This window comes from Micromesistius poutassou, assembly GCF_964030765.1.
Source record: "Micromesistius poutassou genome assembly, chromosome: 7".
Lineage (NCBI taxonomy): Eukaryota > Metazoa > Chordata > Actinopteri > Gadiformes > Gadidae > Micromesistius > Micromesistius poutassou.
In genome coordinates, this window is record NC_140277.1 from 20,177,073 (window position 1) to 20,196,506 (window position 19,434).

General features: G+C 45.4%; 1 protein-coding gene across 1 annotated transcript; it reads left to right on the top strand.

Annotated features, from left to right (window-relative positions):
• Positions 1-620: 620 nt before the first annotated feature.
• Positions 621-19,002, top strand: mtx2 (metaxin 2). Its single transcript, XM_084470392.1, has 10 exons — positions 621-789; positions 3,261-3,308; positions 3,496-3,542; positions 4,280-4,352; positions 4,476-4,552; positions 7,270-7,362; positions 8,222-8,260; positions 9,944-10,069; positions 16,241-16,317; positions 18,371-19,002. Exons 1-10 carry the CDS (start codon positions 750-752, stop codon positions 18,528-18,530), a joined length of 780 nt encoding a protein of 259 aa, XP_084326518.1. The 5' UTR covers positions 621-749; the 3' UTR covers positions 18,531-19,002.
• Positions 19,003-19,434: the final 432 nt, after the last annotated feature.

Below are 19,434 nucleotides of genomic sequence, written 5' to 3' on the forward strand. Positions count from 1 at the left end.
TGGGTGAAATTCCCAGGGTGGCGTTGTCTGGCAACAATTAAAATTACCTCGTGTTGCCACACTATGAAATCATATATTTCATTTGCGTAAGTGATGATGACCGTGGCTGCTTGTTGTGTGATTTGATTGGTTAATTCGTATCGTATTGTATTGTATTCGTACTTAATATGCCCAATGGCTTTATCATTACTAGTAGCAGCAATATGAGCGGTAGCCAAGTAGCCAAGTAGAAGTAGTAATAGTAGTAGTAGTAGTAGTAGTCCTCGCGGCAGACTAGTAGTATCATTAGTATTGTATTGTTATTGGGTCGAGCTGGCTGTCGCCGTGCGTGGCGGACTCCGCCGTGTGAATGTGTGCGTGTGACGGGTGATCGTGAGGCAGTATTGTGAAGCGCTTTGGGTGGCCAGTGCCACTGGTTCCAAAAAAGCGCTATATAAATGCAGTCTATTTACCATTTACCAGTTGAGACTGAATGTAAGGTGCAATAGAGTATTTGAAAAGGTTAATAAAAGTTGTCCTGTTACGACGAAATTAGATTCGTATCCCCAGTTTCGCATTTGAGCCAAAGCGGAACCAACGCGCGCCGGTGTGAGGGTCCCCCGGTCCCCCGGAGCTCTGCGGCGGCGGACCGGACGGCGCGCAGCGGTAACGGCCTGCTTACTGTAACCTTGTGGAGAATAAAGCATCAGTCCTCCCGTTTAGTCTGGGATCTAGTTTGGGATTCAGTCTGCTAATACACGGCCGTTGTCATGTCGCTCGCTGCCGAAGCCTTCGTGTCGCAGATAGCAGGTAGGCTCTGGTTTAAGGTTTAATGACTCAATGGTTCAGTGTTTACCCTCACAGGCTCCCTGCACCACCGTCACAGTACACTCACACGGTCAGATTAAAGACCAGCACGACATGTACTGACATGTACTGACACAGCGACACAACAGCGACATGTACTGACAGCGACACAACAGCGACATGTACTGACACAACGATATGTACTGACAGCGACATGTACTGACAGCGACACAACAGCGACATGTACTGACAGCGACACAACAGCGACATGTACTGACAGCGACACAACAGCGACATGTACTGACACAACGATATGTACTAACAGCGACACAACAGCGACATGTACTGACAGCGACATAACAGCGACATGTACTGACAGCGACATGTAGTGACACAACGATATGTACTAACAGCGACATGTAGTGACACAACGACATGTAGTGACACAACGACATGTAGTGACACAGCGACATGTAGTGACACAACGACATGTAGTGACACAACGACATGTAGTGACACAGTGACATGTAGTGACACAACGACATGTAGTGACACAACGACATGTAGTGACACAGCGACATGTACTAACAGCGACATGTAGTGACACAACGACATGTAGTGACACAACGACATGTAGTGACACAGTGACATGTAGTGACACAGTGACATGTAGTGACACAACGACATGTAGTGACACAACGACATGTAGTGACACAACGACATGTAGTGACACAACGACATGTAGTGACACAACGACATGTAGTGACACAGCGACATGTAGTGACACAACGACATGTAGTGACACAGCGACATGTAGTGACACAACGACATGTAGTGACACAATGACATGTAGTGACACAATGACATGTAGTGACACAGTGACATGTAGTGACACAATAACATGTAGTGATACAACGACATGTAGTGACACAACGACATGTAGTGACACAACGACATGTAGTGACACAGCGACATGTAGTGACACAACGACATGTAGTGACACAACGACATGTACTAACAGCGACATGTAGTGACACAGTGACATGTAGTGACACAGTGACATGTAGTGACACAATGACATGTAGTGACACAGTGACATGTAGTGACACAACGACATGTAGTGACACAGTGACATGTAGTGACACAGTGACATGTAGTGACACAATAACATGTAGTGATACAACGACATGTAGTGACACAACGACATGTAGTGACACAATAACATGTAGTGATACAACGACATGTACTAACAGAGACATGTAGTGACACAGTGACATGTAGTGACACAGCGACATGTAGTGACACAGTGACATGTAGTGACACAATAACATGTAGTGATACAACGACATGTAGTGACACAACGACATGTAGTGACACAATAACATGTAGTGATACAACGACATGTACTAACAGAGACATGTAGTGACACAACGACATGTAGTGACACAGTGACATGTAGTGACTCAACGACATGTACTCACACCGACATGTAGTGACACAACGACATGTAGTGACACAGTGACATGTAGTGACACAATGACATGTAGTGACACAGTGACATGTAGTGACACAGCGACATGTAGTGACACAATAACATGTAGCGACACAACGACATGTAGTGACACAGCGACATGTAGTGACACAACGACATGTAGTGACACAACGACATGTAGTGACACAATAACATGTAGTGATACAACGACATGTACTAACAGAGACATGTAGTGACACAGTGACATGTAGTGACACAATGACATGTAGTGATACAACGACATGTAGTGACACAACGACATGTAGTGACACAATAACATGTAGTGATACAACGACATGTACTAACAGAGACATGTAGTGACACAGTGACATGTAGTGACTCAACGACATGTACTCACACCGACATGTAGTGACACAACGACATGTAGTGACACAGCGACATGTAGTGACACAATAACATGTAGCGACACAACGACATGTAGTGACACAGCGACATGTAGTGACACAACGACATGTAGTGACACAACGACATGTACTAACAGCGACATGTAGTGACACAGTGACATGTAGTGACACAACGACATGTAGTGACACAGTGACATGTAGTGACACAACGACATGTAGTGACACAACGACATGTAGTGACACAACGACATGTACTAACAGCGACATGTAGTGACACAGTGACATGTAGTGACACAACGACATGTAGTGACACAACGACATGTAGTGACAACGACATGTACTAACAGCGACATGTAGTGACACAACGACATGTAGTGACACAACGACATGTAGTGACACAACGACATGTAGTGACAACGACATGTAGTGACACAAACGACATGTACAGCGACCTCATCACCAGTGGGATAACTGCTGCATCATATTAAACGTCATACTACACGTTATTCTACACATTATACTACACGTCATACTACACAATGATCAGAAGGGTTTATTTGTATTCTGTGTACTTCCAGCTGCGGAGCCCTGGCCGGAAAATGCCACTCTGTACCAGCCACTGAAGGGTAAGAGTGTGTGTGTGTGTGTGTGTGTGTGTGTGTGTGTGTGTGTGTGTGTGTGTGTGTGTGTGTGTGTGTGTGTGTGTGTGTGTGTGTGTGTGTGTGTGTGTGTGTGTGTGTGTGTGTGTGTGTGTGTGTGTGTGTGTGCCACTGAAGCATCCCGTTTACAGCCGTCATGTTTCCATGTGGTCAGATGATCAGATCCTGCTCTCGGACTGCGCCTCGTCTCTGGCTGTTCAGGTGAGGCTCCTCCCCCTTCAGCCCACCTCCTGTCAGCCTCCAGCCGTGCTCACAAGCTCACCTTAGTTTTTGCAGAGCGGTATTAGCCAGGTGAATAGGGTCTCGCTGGGCGGCGCAAATAATATGGAAGCACATGAGAATTAAATGGTAATTATTTGGAAGCGTTTTTTTGATAAGCAAATTTGAATTCATGGAATTTGTGTTGATGGGGTCAACATGACCCCAAGCAATATTTGATTCCAGTTTTTTCTTAAAACTGAATCAGAAAAAAAATCAGTCAAACAAAAACACACAGAAATGGAGGATTTCCTCCGGTCTCATGTCCACGTGATAAAGATGTCTCCTTCTCGACCTAAAGTGTGCTGAACAGTTAGCCACCGCAAATAGCTCATCTATCTGGATTAGTTTCCCGTGGATATGAAGTAAACATGTTAACCTGTGGTGCACCAACAGAAGCACTTTACTGATTATAACACAGTTTGCTGTCTGCATGGCAAACTATATAGAATGATGTTGGGGGTATCTAGGTGTCTTTACTGCTTATTGTGCTACGCTTAGGGGAATTATTTGAGTTACTTAACTGACCCAAGGTGTTTACTTTCCTGTTTATGAATGAGCTGACTGCTGAACCATATGGTTATGTTATGATAACCATATTCCTTTATTAGTGGGCATGTCCATGTTCTGAATGACCACAATGTGAACCGAGCCCTTTGGTAAATCCCTGCTCTCCGCAGACCTACCTGAGGATGTGCGGCCTTCCAGTCCAAGTGGCTTGCAAGGCCAACGCCGAGTACATGTCCCCCTCCGGTTAGTGACCACTCAGTACTGCTGTCATTGGAAAGGATATCACAAAACCACAGCAACTGGTTCAACAGTACACGTGAATGTGCTCTCTCTCTCTCTTCTTCTTCTGTGTCCCTCGCCCTGTAGGGAAGGTTCCGTTTGTACATGTTGGGAACCAGGTGGTGTCTGAACTGGGACCCATTGTCCAGTTCACTAAGGCCAAGGTAACAAACAGGGAACGTCTAAACCTTATGATAATGTCAACGTTTGCAATATCCTCAAAGAATGTAACAGTGGCGTGTGCCACCAGTGTCCCTTCAAGGGGCACCGTGTAACGTTTCTAAATGTTCTAAATTGAGTTGACGTTGTCATTTTCTCCCATTTAACTTCTGAAACGGTGTGATGGAATGACAAAGAGCTGAACTCCAACGTTAGCAGTCAGCTAGTCGTCAGGTGCCTCCTCCTCCAGCCCTGGAGGGCGTGGCAGTGTGGGAGAAGGCACCTGAACTGTACTTTAGGGCTGGTTCTACTGTAGGACGTGTGGCAGCGCTGGAGGTTCTACAGCAGTGTGAGGGCTCTGAAACACTCTCACATTAAGACACACTGCTTCAAACGTTCTGGAGTATTCAAACGATCATCAAACCAAAATCTGTCATTGGAGTGCACCGCAGCACTAGTGATGTTCAAGAGGCCACACACTGCTGTAGAACCCCCAGCACTGCCACACCTTCTACAGTAGAACCAGCTGGAATTAAAAATAGCCCCACATCATCACATACCCTTCACCATACCCAGAGGTTGGCATGGTTCTTTTCAGTTAGCCTTATAGCTGTTAGTTAGCCTAATGATTTCTCAATGCAATTCAAACCAGTTAATAGGCTAACTGAAATAAAACCATGCCGATCTCTCGGTATGGTGAAGGGTGTGTGATGATGTGGGGCTATTTTAATTACAAAGGCCTAGGTGACTTCATCAGGATGCATAGTGTCCTGGATCCATGAAATAACTGGCTTTTAAAAATAAAAATCTGCCTGCCTCTATGGGAATTTAACATAGGGGTGTCTATACGTATGCACCCTGTATTTTAGTGGAGAACATTTATTTATTTACGATACATTATTCATTCACAAAGCAAATTGGTGTCCTTAAAGGTTGTATTTTTCCTCATTTGTTTAATTAAGGCATTAAGATCAATTTCCAAAAGATTATTTTTTATTCCTCCTTTTGGTCAACTTTAGCATGGGTGCCTAAACTTATGCCTACCACTGTAACACTTAAACATCCTGAAATAAGAAAGATAGAATGAACAAAAACAGGATTATTTCAGCATCTGTGCCACCTTGCAACAAATGATATACGTATGTTTGTAATCAAATGTCCAACCTAAAAAGTGAGTTCATTAGTCGTGTGCAGAGGCATGTGAAACATGTCAATGCTCCCATACGCATAGAACACTGCACCTGCTGTGGACATGGTCTGGGTGTGGACATGGTCTAGGTGTGGACATGGTCTGGGTGTGGACATGGTCTAGGTGTGGACATGGTCTAGGTGTGGACATGGTCTAGGTGTGGACATGGTCTAGGTGTGGACATGGTCTAGGTGTGGACATGGTCTAGGTGTGGACATGGTCCGGGTGTGGACATGGTCTGGGTGTGGACATGGTCTAGGTGTGGACATGGTCTCCGGGTGTGGTTGTGTGTAGTTGTGCGTCCTCAGTGTGTGGTTGTGTGTGGTTGTGCGTCCTCAGTGTGTGGTTGTGTGTGGTTGTGCGTCCTCAGTGTGTGGTTGTGTGTCTCAGGGCCACTCCCTCAGTGACGGTCTTGATGACGTCCAGAGGGGTGTGGTTGTGTCTCAGTGTGTGGTTGTGTGTCTCAGTGTGTGGTTGTGTGTCTCAGTGTGTGGTTGTGTGTCTCAGTGTGTGGTTGTGTGTCTCAGTGTGTGGTTGTGTGTCTCAGTGTGTGGTTGTGTGTCTCAGTGTGTGGTTGTGTGTAGTTGTGCGTCCTCAGTGTGTGGTTGTGTGTAGTTGTGCGTCCTCAGTGTGTGGTTGTGTGTCTCAGGGCCACTCCCTCAGCGACGGTCTTGATGACGTCCAGAGGGGTGTGGTTGTGTGTCTCAGTGTGTAGTTGTGTGTCTCAGTGTGTGGTTGTGTGTAGTTGTGTGTCTCAGTGTGTGGTTGTGTGTGGTTGTGTCTCAGTGTGTGGTTGTGTGTCTCAGTGTGTGGTTGTGTGTCTCAGTGTGTGGTTGTGTGTGGTTGTGTGTCTCAGTGTGTGGTTGTGTGTCTCAGGGCCACTCCCTCAGTGACGGTCTTGATGACGTCCAGAGGGGTGTGGTTGTGTGTGGTTGTGTCTCAGTGTGTGGTTGTGTGTCTCAGTGTGTGGTTGTGTGTCTCAGTGTGTGGTTGTGTGTGGTTGTGTGTCTCAGTGTGTGGTTGTGTGTCTCAGTGTGTGGTTGTGTGTCTCAGTGTGTGGTTGTGTGTCTCAGGGCCACTCCCTCAGTGACGGTCTTGATGACGTCCAGAGGGGTGTGGTTGTGTGTGGTTGTGTCTCAGTGTGTGGTTGTGTGTAGTTGTGCGTCCTCAGTGTGTGGTTGTGTGTGGTTGTGTGTCTCAGTGTGTGGTTGTGCGTCCTCAGTGTGTGGTTGTGTGTAGTTGTGCGTCCTCAGTGTGTAGTTGTGCGTCCTCAGTGTGTGGTTGTGTGTAGTTGTGCGTCCTCAGTGTGTGGTTGTGTGTCTCAGGGCCACTCCCTCAGTGACGGTCTTGATGACGTCCAGAGGGGTGTGGTTGTGTGTGGTTGTGTCTCAGTGTGTGGTTGTGTGTGGTTGTGTGTCTCAGTGTGTGGTTGTGTGTCTCAGTGTGTGGTTGTGTGTCTCAGTGTGTGGTTGTGTGTGGTTGTGTGTCTCAGTGTGTGGTTGTGTGTCTCAGTGTGTGGTTGTGTGTCCTCAGGGCCACTCCCTCAGCGACGGTCTTGATGACGTCCAGAGGGCGGAGATGAAGGCGTACATGGAGCTGGTCCACAACATGCTGCTGACTGCAGAGGTAAACACACACATGCACACAAACACACAAACACACCAAACACACAAACACACAAACACACAAACACACAAACACATTTCACTGTGGAGGTGTGGGAGGAGCACTATGTTGATAAGATGTGGACCACGGTTCTGAAGAGCGGTTCTGAAGAGCGGTTCTGAAGAGAGGTTCTGCTGAGCGGTTCTGAAGAGCGGTTCTGAAGAGCGGTTCTGAAGAGCGGTTCTGAAGAGAGGTTCTGAAGAGCGGTTCTGAAGAGCGGTTCTGAAGAGCGGTTCTGAAGAGCGGTTCTGAAGAGCGGTTCTGAAGAGCGGTTCTGAAGAGCGCATGCGCAGTGTGTGATCAGAGTCCATCAGGGCTCTGTCAGGGTCCAAAATGAAGTTGCAAAAAATGGGTCAAATAACCGACAGAGCAATTGACTATGTGAGCAGGTTTTCACCTGCCAATGGTCTGATCTATCATTCTGGACCCTGGGATCAGGTGCATTCCAACAGAAATGGTCTGATCTATCATTCTGGACCCTGGGATCGGGTGCATTCCAACAGAAATGGTCTCACACAACTCTATAACACAAGCACATATCAAGAAATAGCAGCATCTTTGTCATCCATGGGGTGCTTCTGTCGGAAGCAGTGGAATATGTAGGGTACTTTCTATCATGTGACTGTTGGTCTTTTACCACAGAACACTCTTTGGCTGTCAGTATATGTTTATAAATGAATGAATAGCACTTGGAGGGCCCCACGAGGGGCCAGTATTCCAGTGGTCAATCTGCATCCTACTCCACAACTACATTATGATGAATTGTGTTGACGTGTCCTCTGCTGTTCTAAACTCTGTTTACCTCTTGGTTATTTCACAGCTGTACGTCCAGTGGTGTGATGATTCTACAGCTGCTGAGGTCAGACCCCCCTGTGTGTGTGTGTGTGTGTGTGTGTGTGTGTGTGTGTGTGTGTGTGTGTGTGTGTGTGTGTGTGTGTGTGTGTGTGTGTGTGTGTGTGTGTGTGTGTGTGTGTGTGTGTGTGTGTGTCTATGCGTTGTTTGTCCATTTGAAGTCTTCTGAACAGCACTTACTTTCCCATATTTAATTGAATGCTGGTCTCTGGATGTTATCCTTTATCCCTGCACTGCCTTTCCTATTTGCACTACCATCATGACACACACTATCATGGAGCACCTATACAGCCCTTAGCACGTTCATGTGGACATTTGATTTGATTTACTTTATTCAGTATCTCTTATTGTCCATCATATTCATGTAGATCTCTTTTTTATAATCCTGTGTATGTTATGTGTGATGTCTTTAAAGCTACTGTGACCTTGAATTTCCCCCTGGGGATCAATAAAAGCATCTATCTAGATGTTTCTGTCCATGTGTGGATGAATACAGAGATGTTTAAATGTCTCCACGGTCTGCCCTGTACATCTCTAGATGAACAGAGATGTATAAACGTCTTGCTGTAGATCTCTAGATGAACAGAGATGTATAAACGTCTTGCTGTAGATCTCTAGATGAACAGAGATGTATAAACGTCTTGCTGTAGATCTCTAGATGAACAGAGATGTATAAATGTCTTGCTGTAGATCTCTAGATGAACAGAGATGTGTTAATGTCTTGCTGTAGATCTCTAGATGAACAGAGATGTATAAACGTCTTGCTGTAGATCTCTAGATGAACAGAGATGTATAAATGTCTTGCTGTAGATCTCTAGATGAACAGAGATGTATAAACGTCTTGCTGTAGATCTCTAGATGAACAGAGATGTATAAATGTCTTGCTGTAGATCTCTAGATGAACAGAGATGTATAAATGTCTTGCTGTAGATCTCTAGATGAACAGAGATGTATAAATGTCTTGCTGTAGATCTCTAGATGAACAGAGATGTATAAATGTTTTGCTGTAGATCTCTAGATGAACAGATGTATAAATGTCTTGCTGTAGATCTCTAGATGAACAGATGTATAAATGTCTTGCTGTAGATCTCTAGATGAACAGAGATGTATAAACGTCTTGCTGTAGATCTCTAGATGAACAGAGATGTGTTAATGTCTTGCTGTAGATCTCTAGATGAACAGAGATGTGTTAATGTCTTGCTGTAGATCTCTAGATGAACAGAGATGTATAAACGTCTTGCTGCAGATCTCTAGATGAACAGAGATGTGTTAATGTCTTGCTGTAGATCTCTAGATGAACAGAGATGTATAAACGTCTTGCTGTAGATCTCTAGATGAACAGATGTATAAATGTCTTGCTGTAGATCTCTAGATGAACAGAGATGTATAAATGTCTTGCTGTAGATCTCTAGATGAACAGAGATGTGTTAATGTCTTGCTGTAGATCTCTAGATGAACAGAGATGTGTTAATGTCTTGCTGTAGATCTCTAGATGAACAGAGATGTATAAACGTCTTGCTGCAGATCTCTAGATGAACAGAGATGTGTTAATGTCTTGCTGTAGATCTCTAGATGAACAGAGATGTATAAACGTCTTGCTGTAGATCTCTAGATGAACAGAGATGTGTTAATGTCTCCACCCTGCAGATCTCTAGATGAACAGAGATGTGTTAATGTCTCCACCCTGCAGATCTCCCGGCCCAGGTACAGCAGTCCGTACTCATGGCCGCTGAACCACATCCTGGCCTATCAGAAGCAGTGGGACGTCCGCAGGAAGATGAAGGCTATTGGCTGGGGAGGGAAGAGCCTGGAGCAGGTGGGAGGCTGCGTGTGCTTTTCAAATACGTCTCCCTTGTTGGTTTGTAATCCGTACAGATGACGCTGCATGTTAGGGGTGATACGTTGACTGTCCCTTCTGCCTAGCCATGAGGCCATGAGGGCCTTGTTTCTGTATGGTCGTGTTACAGGATGTGAGCCAGTGTTTCTGTATGGTCGTGTTATAGGATGTGAGCCAGTGTTTCTGTATGGTAGTAGTGTTATAGGATGTGAGCCAGTGTTTCTGTATGGTAGTAGTGTTATAGGATGTGAGCCAGTGTTTCTGTATGGTAGTAGTGTTATAGGATGTGAGCCAGTGTTTCTGTATGGTCGTGTTATAGGATGTGAGCCAGTGTTTCTGTATGGTAGTAGTGTTATAGGATGTGAGCCAGTGTTTCTGTATGGTAGTGTTATAGGATGTGAGCCAGTGTTTCTGTATGGTAGTATTGTTATAGGATGTGAGCCAGTGTTTCTGTATGGTAGTAGTGTTATAGGATGTGAGCCAGTGTTTCTGTATGGTCGTGTTATAGGATGTGAGCCAGTGTTTCTGTATGGTCGTGTTACAGGATGTGAGCCAGTGTTTCTGTATGGTAGTAGTGTTATAGGATGTGAGCCAGTGTTTCTGTATGGTAGTGTTATAGGATGTGAGCCAGTGTTTCTGTATGGTCGTGTTATAGGATGTGAGCCAGTGTTTCTGTATGGTAGTAGTGTTATAGGATGTGAGCCAGTGTTTCTGTATGGTAGTAGTGTTATAGGATGTGAGCCAGTGTTTCTGTATGGTAGTAGTGTTATAGGATGTGAGCCAGTGTTTCTGTATGGTAGTAGTGTTATAGGATGTGAGCCAGTGTTTCTGTATGGTAGTAGTGTTATAGGATGTGAGCCAGTGTTTCTGTATGGTCGTGTTATAGGATGTGAGCCAGTGTTTCTGTATGGTCGTGTTATAGGATGTGAGCCAGTGTTTCTGTATGGTTGTGTTATAGGATGTGAGCCAGTGTTTCTGTATGGTCGTGTTATAGGATGTGAGCCAGTGTTTCTGTATGGTCGTGTTATAGGATGTGAGCCAGTGTTTCTGTATGGTCGTGTTATAGGATGTGAGCCAGTGTTTCTGTATGGTCGTGTTATAGGATGTGAGCCAGTGTTTCTGTATGGTCGTGTTATAGGATGTGAGCCAGTGTTTCTGTATGGTCGTGTTATAGGATGTGAGCCAGTGTTTCTGTATGGTAGTAGTGTTATAGGATGTGAGCCAGTGTTTCTGTATGGTAGTAGTGTTACAGGATGTGAGCCAGTGTTTCTGTATGGTAGTAGTGTTATAGGATGTGAGCCAGTGTTTCTGTATGGTAGTGTTATAGGATGTGAGCCAGTGTTTCTGTATGGTAGTGTTATAGGATGTGAGCCAGTGTTTCTGTATGGTCGTGTTATAGGATGTGAGCCAGTGTTTCTGTATGGTCGTTTTATAGGATGTGAGCCAGTGTTTCTGTATGGTAGTAGTGTAATAGGATGTGAGCCAGTGTTTCTGTATGGTAGTAGTGTTATAGGATGTGAGCCAGTGTTTCTGTATGGTAGTGGTGTTATAGGATGTGAGCCAGTGTTTCTGTATGGTAGTAGTGTTATAGGATGTGAGCCAGTGTTTCTGTATGGTCGTGTTATAGGATGTGAGCCAGTGTTTCTGTATGGTCGTGTTACAGGATGTGAGCCAGTGTTTCTGTATGGTAGTAGTGTTATAGGATGTGAGCCAGTGTTTCTGTATGGTCGTGTTATAGGATGTGAGCCAGTGTTTCTGTATGGTAGTAGTGTTATAGGATGTGAGCCAGTGTTTCTGTATGGTAGTGTTATAGGATGTGAGCCAGTGTTTCTGTATGGCCGTGTTATAGGATGTGAGCCAGTGTTTCTGTATGGCCGTGTTATAGGATGTGAGCCAGTGTTTCTGTATGGTCATGTTATAGGATGTGAGCCAGTGTTTCTGTATGGTAGTAGTGTTATAGGATGTGAGCCAGTGTTTCTGTATGGTCGTGTTATAGGATGTGAGCCAGTGTTTCTGTATGGTAGTAGTGTTATAGGATGTGAGCCAGTGTTTCTGTATGGTCGTGTTATAGGATGTGAGCCAGTGTTTCTGTATGGTAGTAGTGTTATAGGATGTGAGCCAGTGTTTCTGTATGGTCGTGTTATAGGATGTGAGCCAGTGTTTCTGTATGGTAGTAGTGTTATAGGATGTGAGCCAGTGTTTCTGTATGGTAGTAGTGTTATAGGATGTGAGCCAGTGTTTCTGTATGGTAGTAGTGTTATAGGATGTGAGCCAGTGTTTCTGTATGGTCGTGTTATAGGATGTGAGCCAGTGTTTCTGTATGGTCGTGTTATAGGATGTGAGCCAGTGTTTCTGTATGGTAGTAGTGTTATAGGATGTGAGCCAGTGTTTCTGTATGGTAGTAGTGTTATAGGATGTGAGCCAGTGTTTCTGTATGGTAGTAGTGTTATAGGATGTGAGCCAGTGTTTCTGTATGGTCGTGTTATAGGATGTGAGCCAGTGTTTCTGTATGGTTGTGTTATAGGATGTGAGCCAGTGTTTCTGTATGGTCGTGTTATAGGATGTGAGCCAGTGTTTCTGTATGGTCGTGTTATAGGATGTGAGCCAGTGTTTCTGTATGGTCGTGTTATAGGATGTGAGCCAGTGTTTCTGTATGGTCGTGTTATAGGATGTGAGCCAGTGTTTCTGTATGGTCGTGTTATAGGATGTGAGCCAGTGTTTCTGTATGGTCGTGTTATAGGATGTGAGCCAGTGTTTCTGTATGGTCGTGTTATAGGATGTGAGCCAGTGTTTCTGTATGGTTGTGTTATAGGATGTGAGCCAGTGTTTCTGTATGGTCGTTTTATAGGATGTGAGCCAGTGTTTCTGTATGGTAGTAGTGTTATAGGATGTGAGCCAGTGTTTCTGTATGGTAGTAGTGTTATAGGATGTGAGCCAGTGTTTCTGTATGGTAGTAGTGTTATAGGATGTGAGCCAGTGTTTCTGTATGGTAGTAGTGTTACAGGATGTGAGCCAGTGTTTCTGTATGGTAGTAGTGTTATAGGATGTGAGCCAGTGTTTCTGTATGGTAGTAGTGTTATAGGATGTGAGCCAGTGTTTCTGTATGGTAGTAGTGTTATAGGATGTGAGCCAGTGTTTCTGTATGGTAGTAGTGTTATAGGATGTGAGCCAGTGTTTCTGTATGGTCGTGTTATAGGATGTGAGCCAGTGTTTCTGTATGGTCGTGTTATAGGATGTGAGCCAGTGTTTCTGTATGGTCGTGTTACAGGATGTGAGCCAGTGTTTCTGTATGGTAGTAGTGTTATAGGATGTGAGCCAGTGTTTCTGTATGGTTGTGTTATAGGATGTGAGCCAGTGTTTCTGTATGGTCGTGTTATAGGATGTGAGCCAGTGTTTCTGTATGGTAGTAGTGTTATAGGATGTGAGCCAGTGTTTCTGTATGGTAGTAGTGTTATAGGATGTGAGCCAGTGTTTCTGTATGGTAGTAGTGTTATAGGATGTGAGCCAGTGTTTCTGTATGGTGGTGTTATAGGATGTGAGCCAGTGTTTCTGTATGGTTGTGTTATAGGATGTGAGCCAGTGTTTCTGTATGGTCGTGTTATAGGATGTGAGCCAGTGTTTCTGTATGGTCGTGTTATAGGATGTGAGCCAGTGTTTCTGTATGGTAGTAGTGTTATAGGATGTGAGCCAGTGTTTCTGTATGGTCGTGTTATAGGATGTGAGCCAGTGTTTCTGTATGGTCGTGTTATAGGATGTGAGCCAGTGTTTCTGTATGGTAGTAGTGTTATAGGATGTGAGCCAGTGTTTCTGTATGGTAGTAGTGTTATAGGATGTGAGCCAGTGTTTCTGTATGGTCGTGTTATAGGATGTGAGCCAGTGTTTCTGTATGGTCGTGTTATAGGATGTGAGCCAGTGTTTCTGTATGGTCGTGTTATAGGATGTGAGCCAGTGTTTCTGTATGGTAGTAGTGTTATAGGATGTGAGCCAGTGTTTCTGTATGGTCGTGTTATAGGATGTGAGCCAGTGTTTCTGTATGGTAGTAGTGTTATAGGATGTGAGCCAGTGTTTCTGTATGGTAGTAGTGTTATAGGATGTGAGCCAGTGTTTCTGTATGGTCGTGTTATAGGATGTGAGCCAGTGTTTCTGTATGGTAGTAGTGTTATAGGATGTGAGCCAGTGTTTCTGTATGGTAGTAGTGTTATAGGATGTGAGCCAGTGTTTCTGTATGGTCGTGTTACAGGATGTGAGCCAGTGTTTCTGTATGGTCGTGTTATAGGATGTGAGCCAGTGTTTCTGTATGGTAGTAGTGTTATAGGATGTGAGCCAGTGTTTCTGTATGGTCGTGTTATAGGATGTGAGCCAGTGTTTCTGTATGGTAGTAGTGTTATAGGATGTGAGCCAGTGTTTCTGTATGGTAGTAGTGTTATAGGATGTGAGCCAGTGTTTCTGTATGGTCGTGTTACAGGATGTGAGCCAGTGTTTCTGTATGGTCGTGTTATAGGATGTGAGCCAGTGTTTCTGTATGGTAGTAGTGTTATAGGATGTGAGCCAGTGTTTCTGTATGGTAGTAGTGTTATAGGATGTGAGCCAGTGTTTCTGTATGGTCGTGTTATAGGATGTGAGCCAGTGTTTCTGTATGGTAGTAGTGTTATAGGATGTGAGCCAGTGTTTCTGTATGGTCGTGTTATAGGATGTGAGCCAGTGTTTCTGTATGGTCGTGTTACAGGATGTGAGCCAGTGTTTCTGTATGGTCGTGTTATAGGATGTGAGCCAGTGTTTCTGTATGGTAGTGTTATAGGATGTGAGCCAGTGTTTCTGTATGGTCGTGTTATAGGATGTGAGCCAGTGTTTCTGTATGGTAGTAGTGTTATAGGATGTGAGCCAGTGTTTCTGTATGGTAGTAGTGTTATAGGATGTGAGCCAGTGTTTCTGTATGGTCGTGTTATAGGATGTGAGCCAGTGTTTCTGTATGGTTGTGTTATAGGATGTGAGCCAGTGTTTCTGTATGGTAGTAGTGTTATAGGATGTGAGCCAGTGTTTCTGTATGGTCGTGTTATAGGATGTGAGCCAGTGTTTCTGTATGGTTGTGTTATAGGATGTGAGCCAGTGTTTCTGTATGGTCGTGTTATAGGATGTGAGCCAGTGTTTCTGTATGGTCGTGTTATAGGATGTGAGCCAGTGTTTCTGTATGGTTGTGTTATAGGATGTGAGCCAGTGTTTCTGTATGGTCGTGTTACAGGATGTGAGCCAGTGTTTCTGTATGGTAGTAGTGTTATAGGATGTGAGCCAGTGTTTCTGTATGGTAGTAGTGTTATAGGATGTGAGCCAGTGTTTCTGTATGGTAGTAGTGTTATAGGATGTGAGCCAGTGTTTCTGTATGGTAGTAGTGTTATAGGATGTGAGCCAGTGTTTCTGTATGGTCGTGTTATAGGATGTGAGCCAGTGTTTCTGTATGGTAGTAGTGTTATAGGATGTGAGCCAGTGTTTCTGTATGGTCGTGTTATAGGATGTGAGCCAGTGTTTCTGTATGGTCGTGTTATAGGATGTGAGCCAGTGTTTCTGTATGGTCGTGTTATAGGATGTGAGCCAGTGTTTCTGTATGGTAGTGTTATAGGATGTGAGCCAGTGTTTCTGTATGGTAGTAGTGTAATAGGATGTGAGCCAGTGTTTCTGTATGGTCGTGTTATAGGATGTGAGCCAGTGTTTCTGTATGGTTGTGTTATAGGATGTGAGCCAGTGTTTCTGTATGGTCGTGTTATAGGATGTGAGCCAGTGTTTCTGTATGGTCGTGTTATAGGATGTGAGCCAGTGTTTCTGTATGGTAGTAGTGTTATAGGATGTGAGCCAGTGTTTCTGTATGGTAGTAGTGTTATAGGATGTGAGCCAGTGTTTCTGTATGGTCGTGTTATAGGATGTGAGCCAGTGTTTCTGTATGGTAGTAGTGTTATAGGATGTGAGCCAGTGTTTCTGTATGGTCGTGTTATAGGATGTGAGCCAGTGTTTCTGTATGGTCGTGTTATAGGATGTGAGCCAGTGTTTCTGTATGGTCGTGTTATAGGATGTGAGCCAGTGTTTCTGTATGGTAGTGTTATAGGATGTGAGCCAGTGTTTCTGTATGGTAGTAGTGTAATAGGATGTGGTGTCTTTCAGGTGTACGAGGATGTGAGCCAGTGCTGTCAGGCGTTGTCCCAGAGGCTGGGCACTCAGCCGTACTTCTTCAACAAACAGTATGTAACCTCTCACCCACTCACTCACTCACTCACTCACTCACTCACGGCAAGCGCAGAACTAACTAGGGATGTCACGATACCAGAAATTTAGTAGTCGATACCAATACCAGTGAAATTCCACGATTCTCGATACCCAATTCGATGCCACGGTCAAAAACAAAACAATAAATCCCATGTACTTTATTTATTAAAAACATTTAAACATTCCAAAAAACAGTGGCACTGGCATGTAGCCTTCAAGTAATGAATAAAGATAAACCACTATTAACATAACAAAAAAAGAACAGTGGCATGTAGCGTTCAAGTAATAAAAAAAGAAATAAAAATACGCGCTGAAAGCAGGCAGTCATGCAGCGATGCGGCTGGCGTTTACACTTGCGTGCATGGCGGGGTTTAAAACATAACTTCCAACCTAATATTAAGTAATATAACGCAGGTGCGCAAGGCAGCCACAGGAGACGCCAACATTGTTTTCAACTGCTCGGTACCGCTCCGTATTAATGACCAAGTTTTGAAAAGAAAAAGTATTTGAAGCGAATAAGCAACGCTGTTTTTGATTTGTTTATTTGGTTTTGAACGAATAATTTTGGATGCATGCATCGGCTTTGAGTTGGTTTGTTTACTTTGAAATTGCATACGCTCGCAACACACACGCACACGCGCACACGCACGCACACATTCACCGCCGCACCTACTACAACCTGCCGATCTTCAATCAAAACAACATCAAGTAAGTGATGCCGAACGCAGTCGTAAGCCGTTTCTCAATTCGCGTTCTTGTGTGTTCTCGTGTACTTGCGTTCTCGATAAACGTCATCAGTGGTAGCCCAAGCACTGTTCCAATTCCAAGTACGCGAGTACTGTCGTAAAACCCGTGTGTGTTCTCGATGCGTTCTCGATGAGGCCGTTCCACCGAGGACGCATCGGAGGTGACTCGTGTGGGCTTGGGACAGTTAAATATCCCAGAATGCATCATCGAGTCCACTGTTGTTCCAATTGCAGGTGCGTACTCGCGTTCTCGGAAGTCTGTACTTGAAAGTCCGGACTTGCCAAGTACGTACTTCCAAGTCCGCGAGAACGTAGTCCGCGTACTTGGTATTGAGAAACGGCTGTACCATGCGTGTTTAGAAGCGCAACATTGAAACGGGTCCCGTCTGAAACAGTCGCGCGGCGTAGCGTTCCAAACGCAAAGTACTTCCAGACGCGACTCTTGTTATTCTTTTTATCGACGAGTCGAGGCGGAGCCGTCGCACTCGCTGCAGCTGCAGTTGCCGTCTTCCATGTTCCCGTGTAGGTGTATATGCTGCCCACGTGACGTCCAGAGGAATTGCATCCTCGGTACCTACGGTACTAAGAAAAGCGAGTACCGTCACGTTTTTTTAATTTTGGTATCGACTTGGTACCGAAGTATCGGTTCTCGTGACATCCCTAGAACTAACAAATCCATGTGTACAAGTGATTATTGTGTTAAATCCATGTGTACAAGTGTACAAGTGATTATTGTGTAAAATCCATGTGTACAAGTGATTATTGTGTTAAATCCATGTGTACAAGTGATTATTGTGTTAAATCCATGTGTACCAAGTGATTATTGTGTTAAATCCATGTGTACAAGTGACTATTGCTCTGACTGAAGCATCGTACTGTCTTACCGGAGAGAGCGACAATATGTGTGCAAGCAGAAGATGAGGGATGGGCGTTTCCATGACGTGAAGCTGCAGCACTACGTCAGTCTGCTGCTCTGAAGTCCTTCTGTTCAGTCGATGGTTTTCTCTTGGTCCAAAGTGGGCGGAGCCAGCCATGGCCATTGTGTACCTGAATGTGATTGGTCACTGTGTCCCTAAACCTGATAGGTGGCTCATCACATTTTGTCGATCGATGACTCGAAAAGTAGTTATTGTTTTGCAGTTGGGAAAAATGTGTGTGTGTGTGTGTGTGTGTGTGTGTGTGTGTGTGTGTGTGTGTGTGTGTGTGTGTGTGTGTGTGTGTGTGTGTGTGTGTGTGTGTGTGTGTGTGTGTGTGTGTGTGTGTGTGTGTGTGCGTGTCTCAGCCCCACAGAGCTTGACGCCCTGGTGTTCGGCCACCTGTTCACCATCCTGACCACGCAGCTGACCAGCAGCGCGCTGGCCGAGCGCATCAAACGCTGCAGCAACCTGCTGGCCTTCTGCAAACACATCGAGATGACCTACTTCAAGGAGCGCAGCGCCTAGAGCCGCCGCCGCTCCGCCTTCCAGCCCCCTCGGGCCCCTCGCCGTCACCCCTCCGGCCCCTCGCTGTCACCCCTCGGGCCCCTCGCTGTCACCCCTCCGGCCCCTCGGGCCCCTGGCCGTCGCCCCTCATTCCTTCACGTGAGCACTGCTGGCGCTTGACACGTATTATTTCAATCCCATCTCAGCCCCCCCCCCCTCCCCCTCCCCGTCGGTCTCCAGCGGTCACCTGCCCTGGATGTTGTTGCCATACTGCAGCGGACAGCGCAGAGAGCGTCCGTAAGGAGCCCAGCAGGGGTCCTGGGGCCCCTCACCGTCACCGGGCCCCTCACCGTCAACACACAGGCTCTCACCCGCTGCACAGAGGGGATCTGAACATAACGATGTTTTGTGAATATTGTTTTTTTTTTCACTTGTTTTGTGTGTGAATTGTGAAGCGTCAAGTGCCTCCTAAATAAAGAGCGGGAAACAACGTGTGTGTGTGTGTGTGTGTGTGTGTGTGTGTGTGTGTGTGTGTGTGTGTGTGTGTGTGTGTGTGTGTGTGTGTGTGTGTGTGTGTGTGTGTGTGTGTGTGTGTGTGTGTGTGTGTGTGCTGGCCCTCATTAGGAGGTTCTTGAGCCACCATGCTGCGATAGACAGACAGACTGACTCTAGGGTTGGTGAGGACAGACAGACTGACCCTAGGGTTGGTGAGGACAGACTGACAGACTGACTCTAGGGTTGGTGAGGACAGACAGACTGACCCTAGGGTTGGTGAGGACAGACAGACAGACTGACCCTAGGGTTGGTGAGGACAGACAGACAGACTGACCCTAGGGTTGGTGAGGACAGACAGACTGACCCTAGGGTTGGTGAGGACAGACTGACAGACTGACTCTAGGGTTGGTGAGGACAGACAGACTGACCC

Coding starts and splice junctions, on each gene's coding strand:
- mtx2 (XM_084470392.1), top strand. CDS start 750: ATGTCGCTCGCTGCCGAAGCCTTCGTGTCGCAGATAGCAG. Junction 7,363..8,221: donor ACATGCTGCTGACTGCAGAG/GTAAACACACAC, acceptor GTTATTTCACAG/CTGTACGTCCAGTGGTGTGA. Junction 10,070..16,240: donor GAGGGAAGAGCCTGGAGCAG/GTGGGAGGCTGC, acceptor GGTGTCTTTCAG/GTGTACGAGGATGTGAGCCA.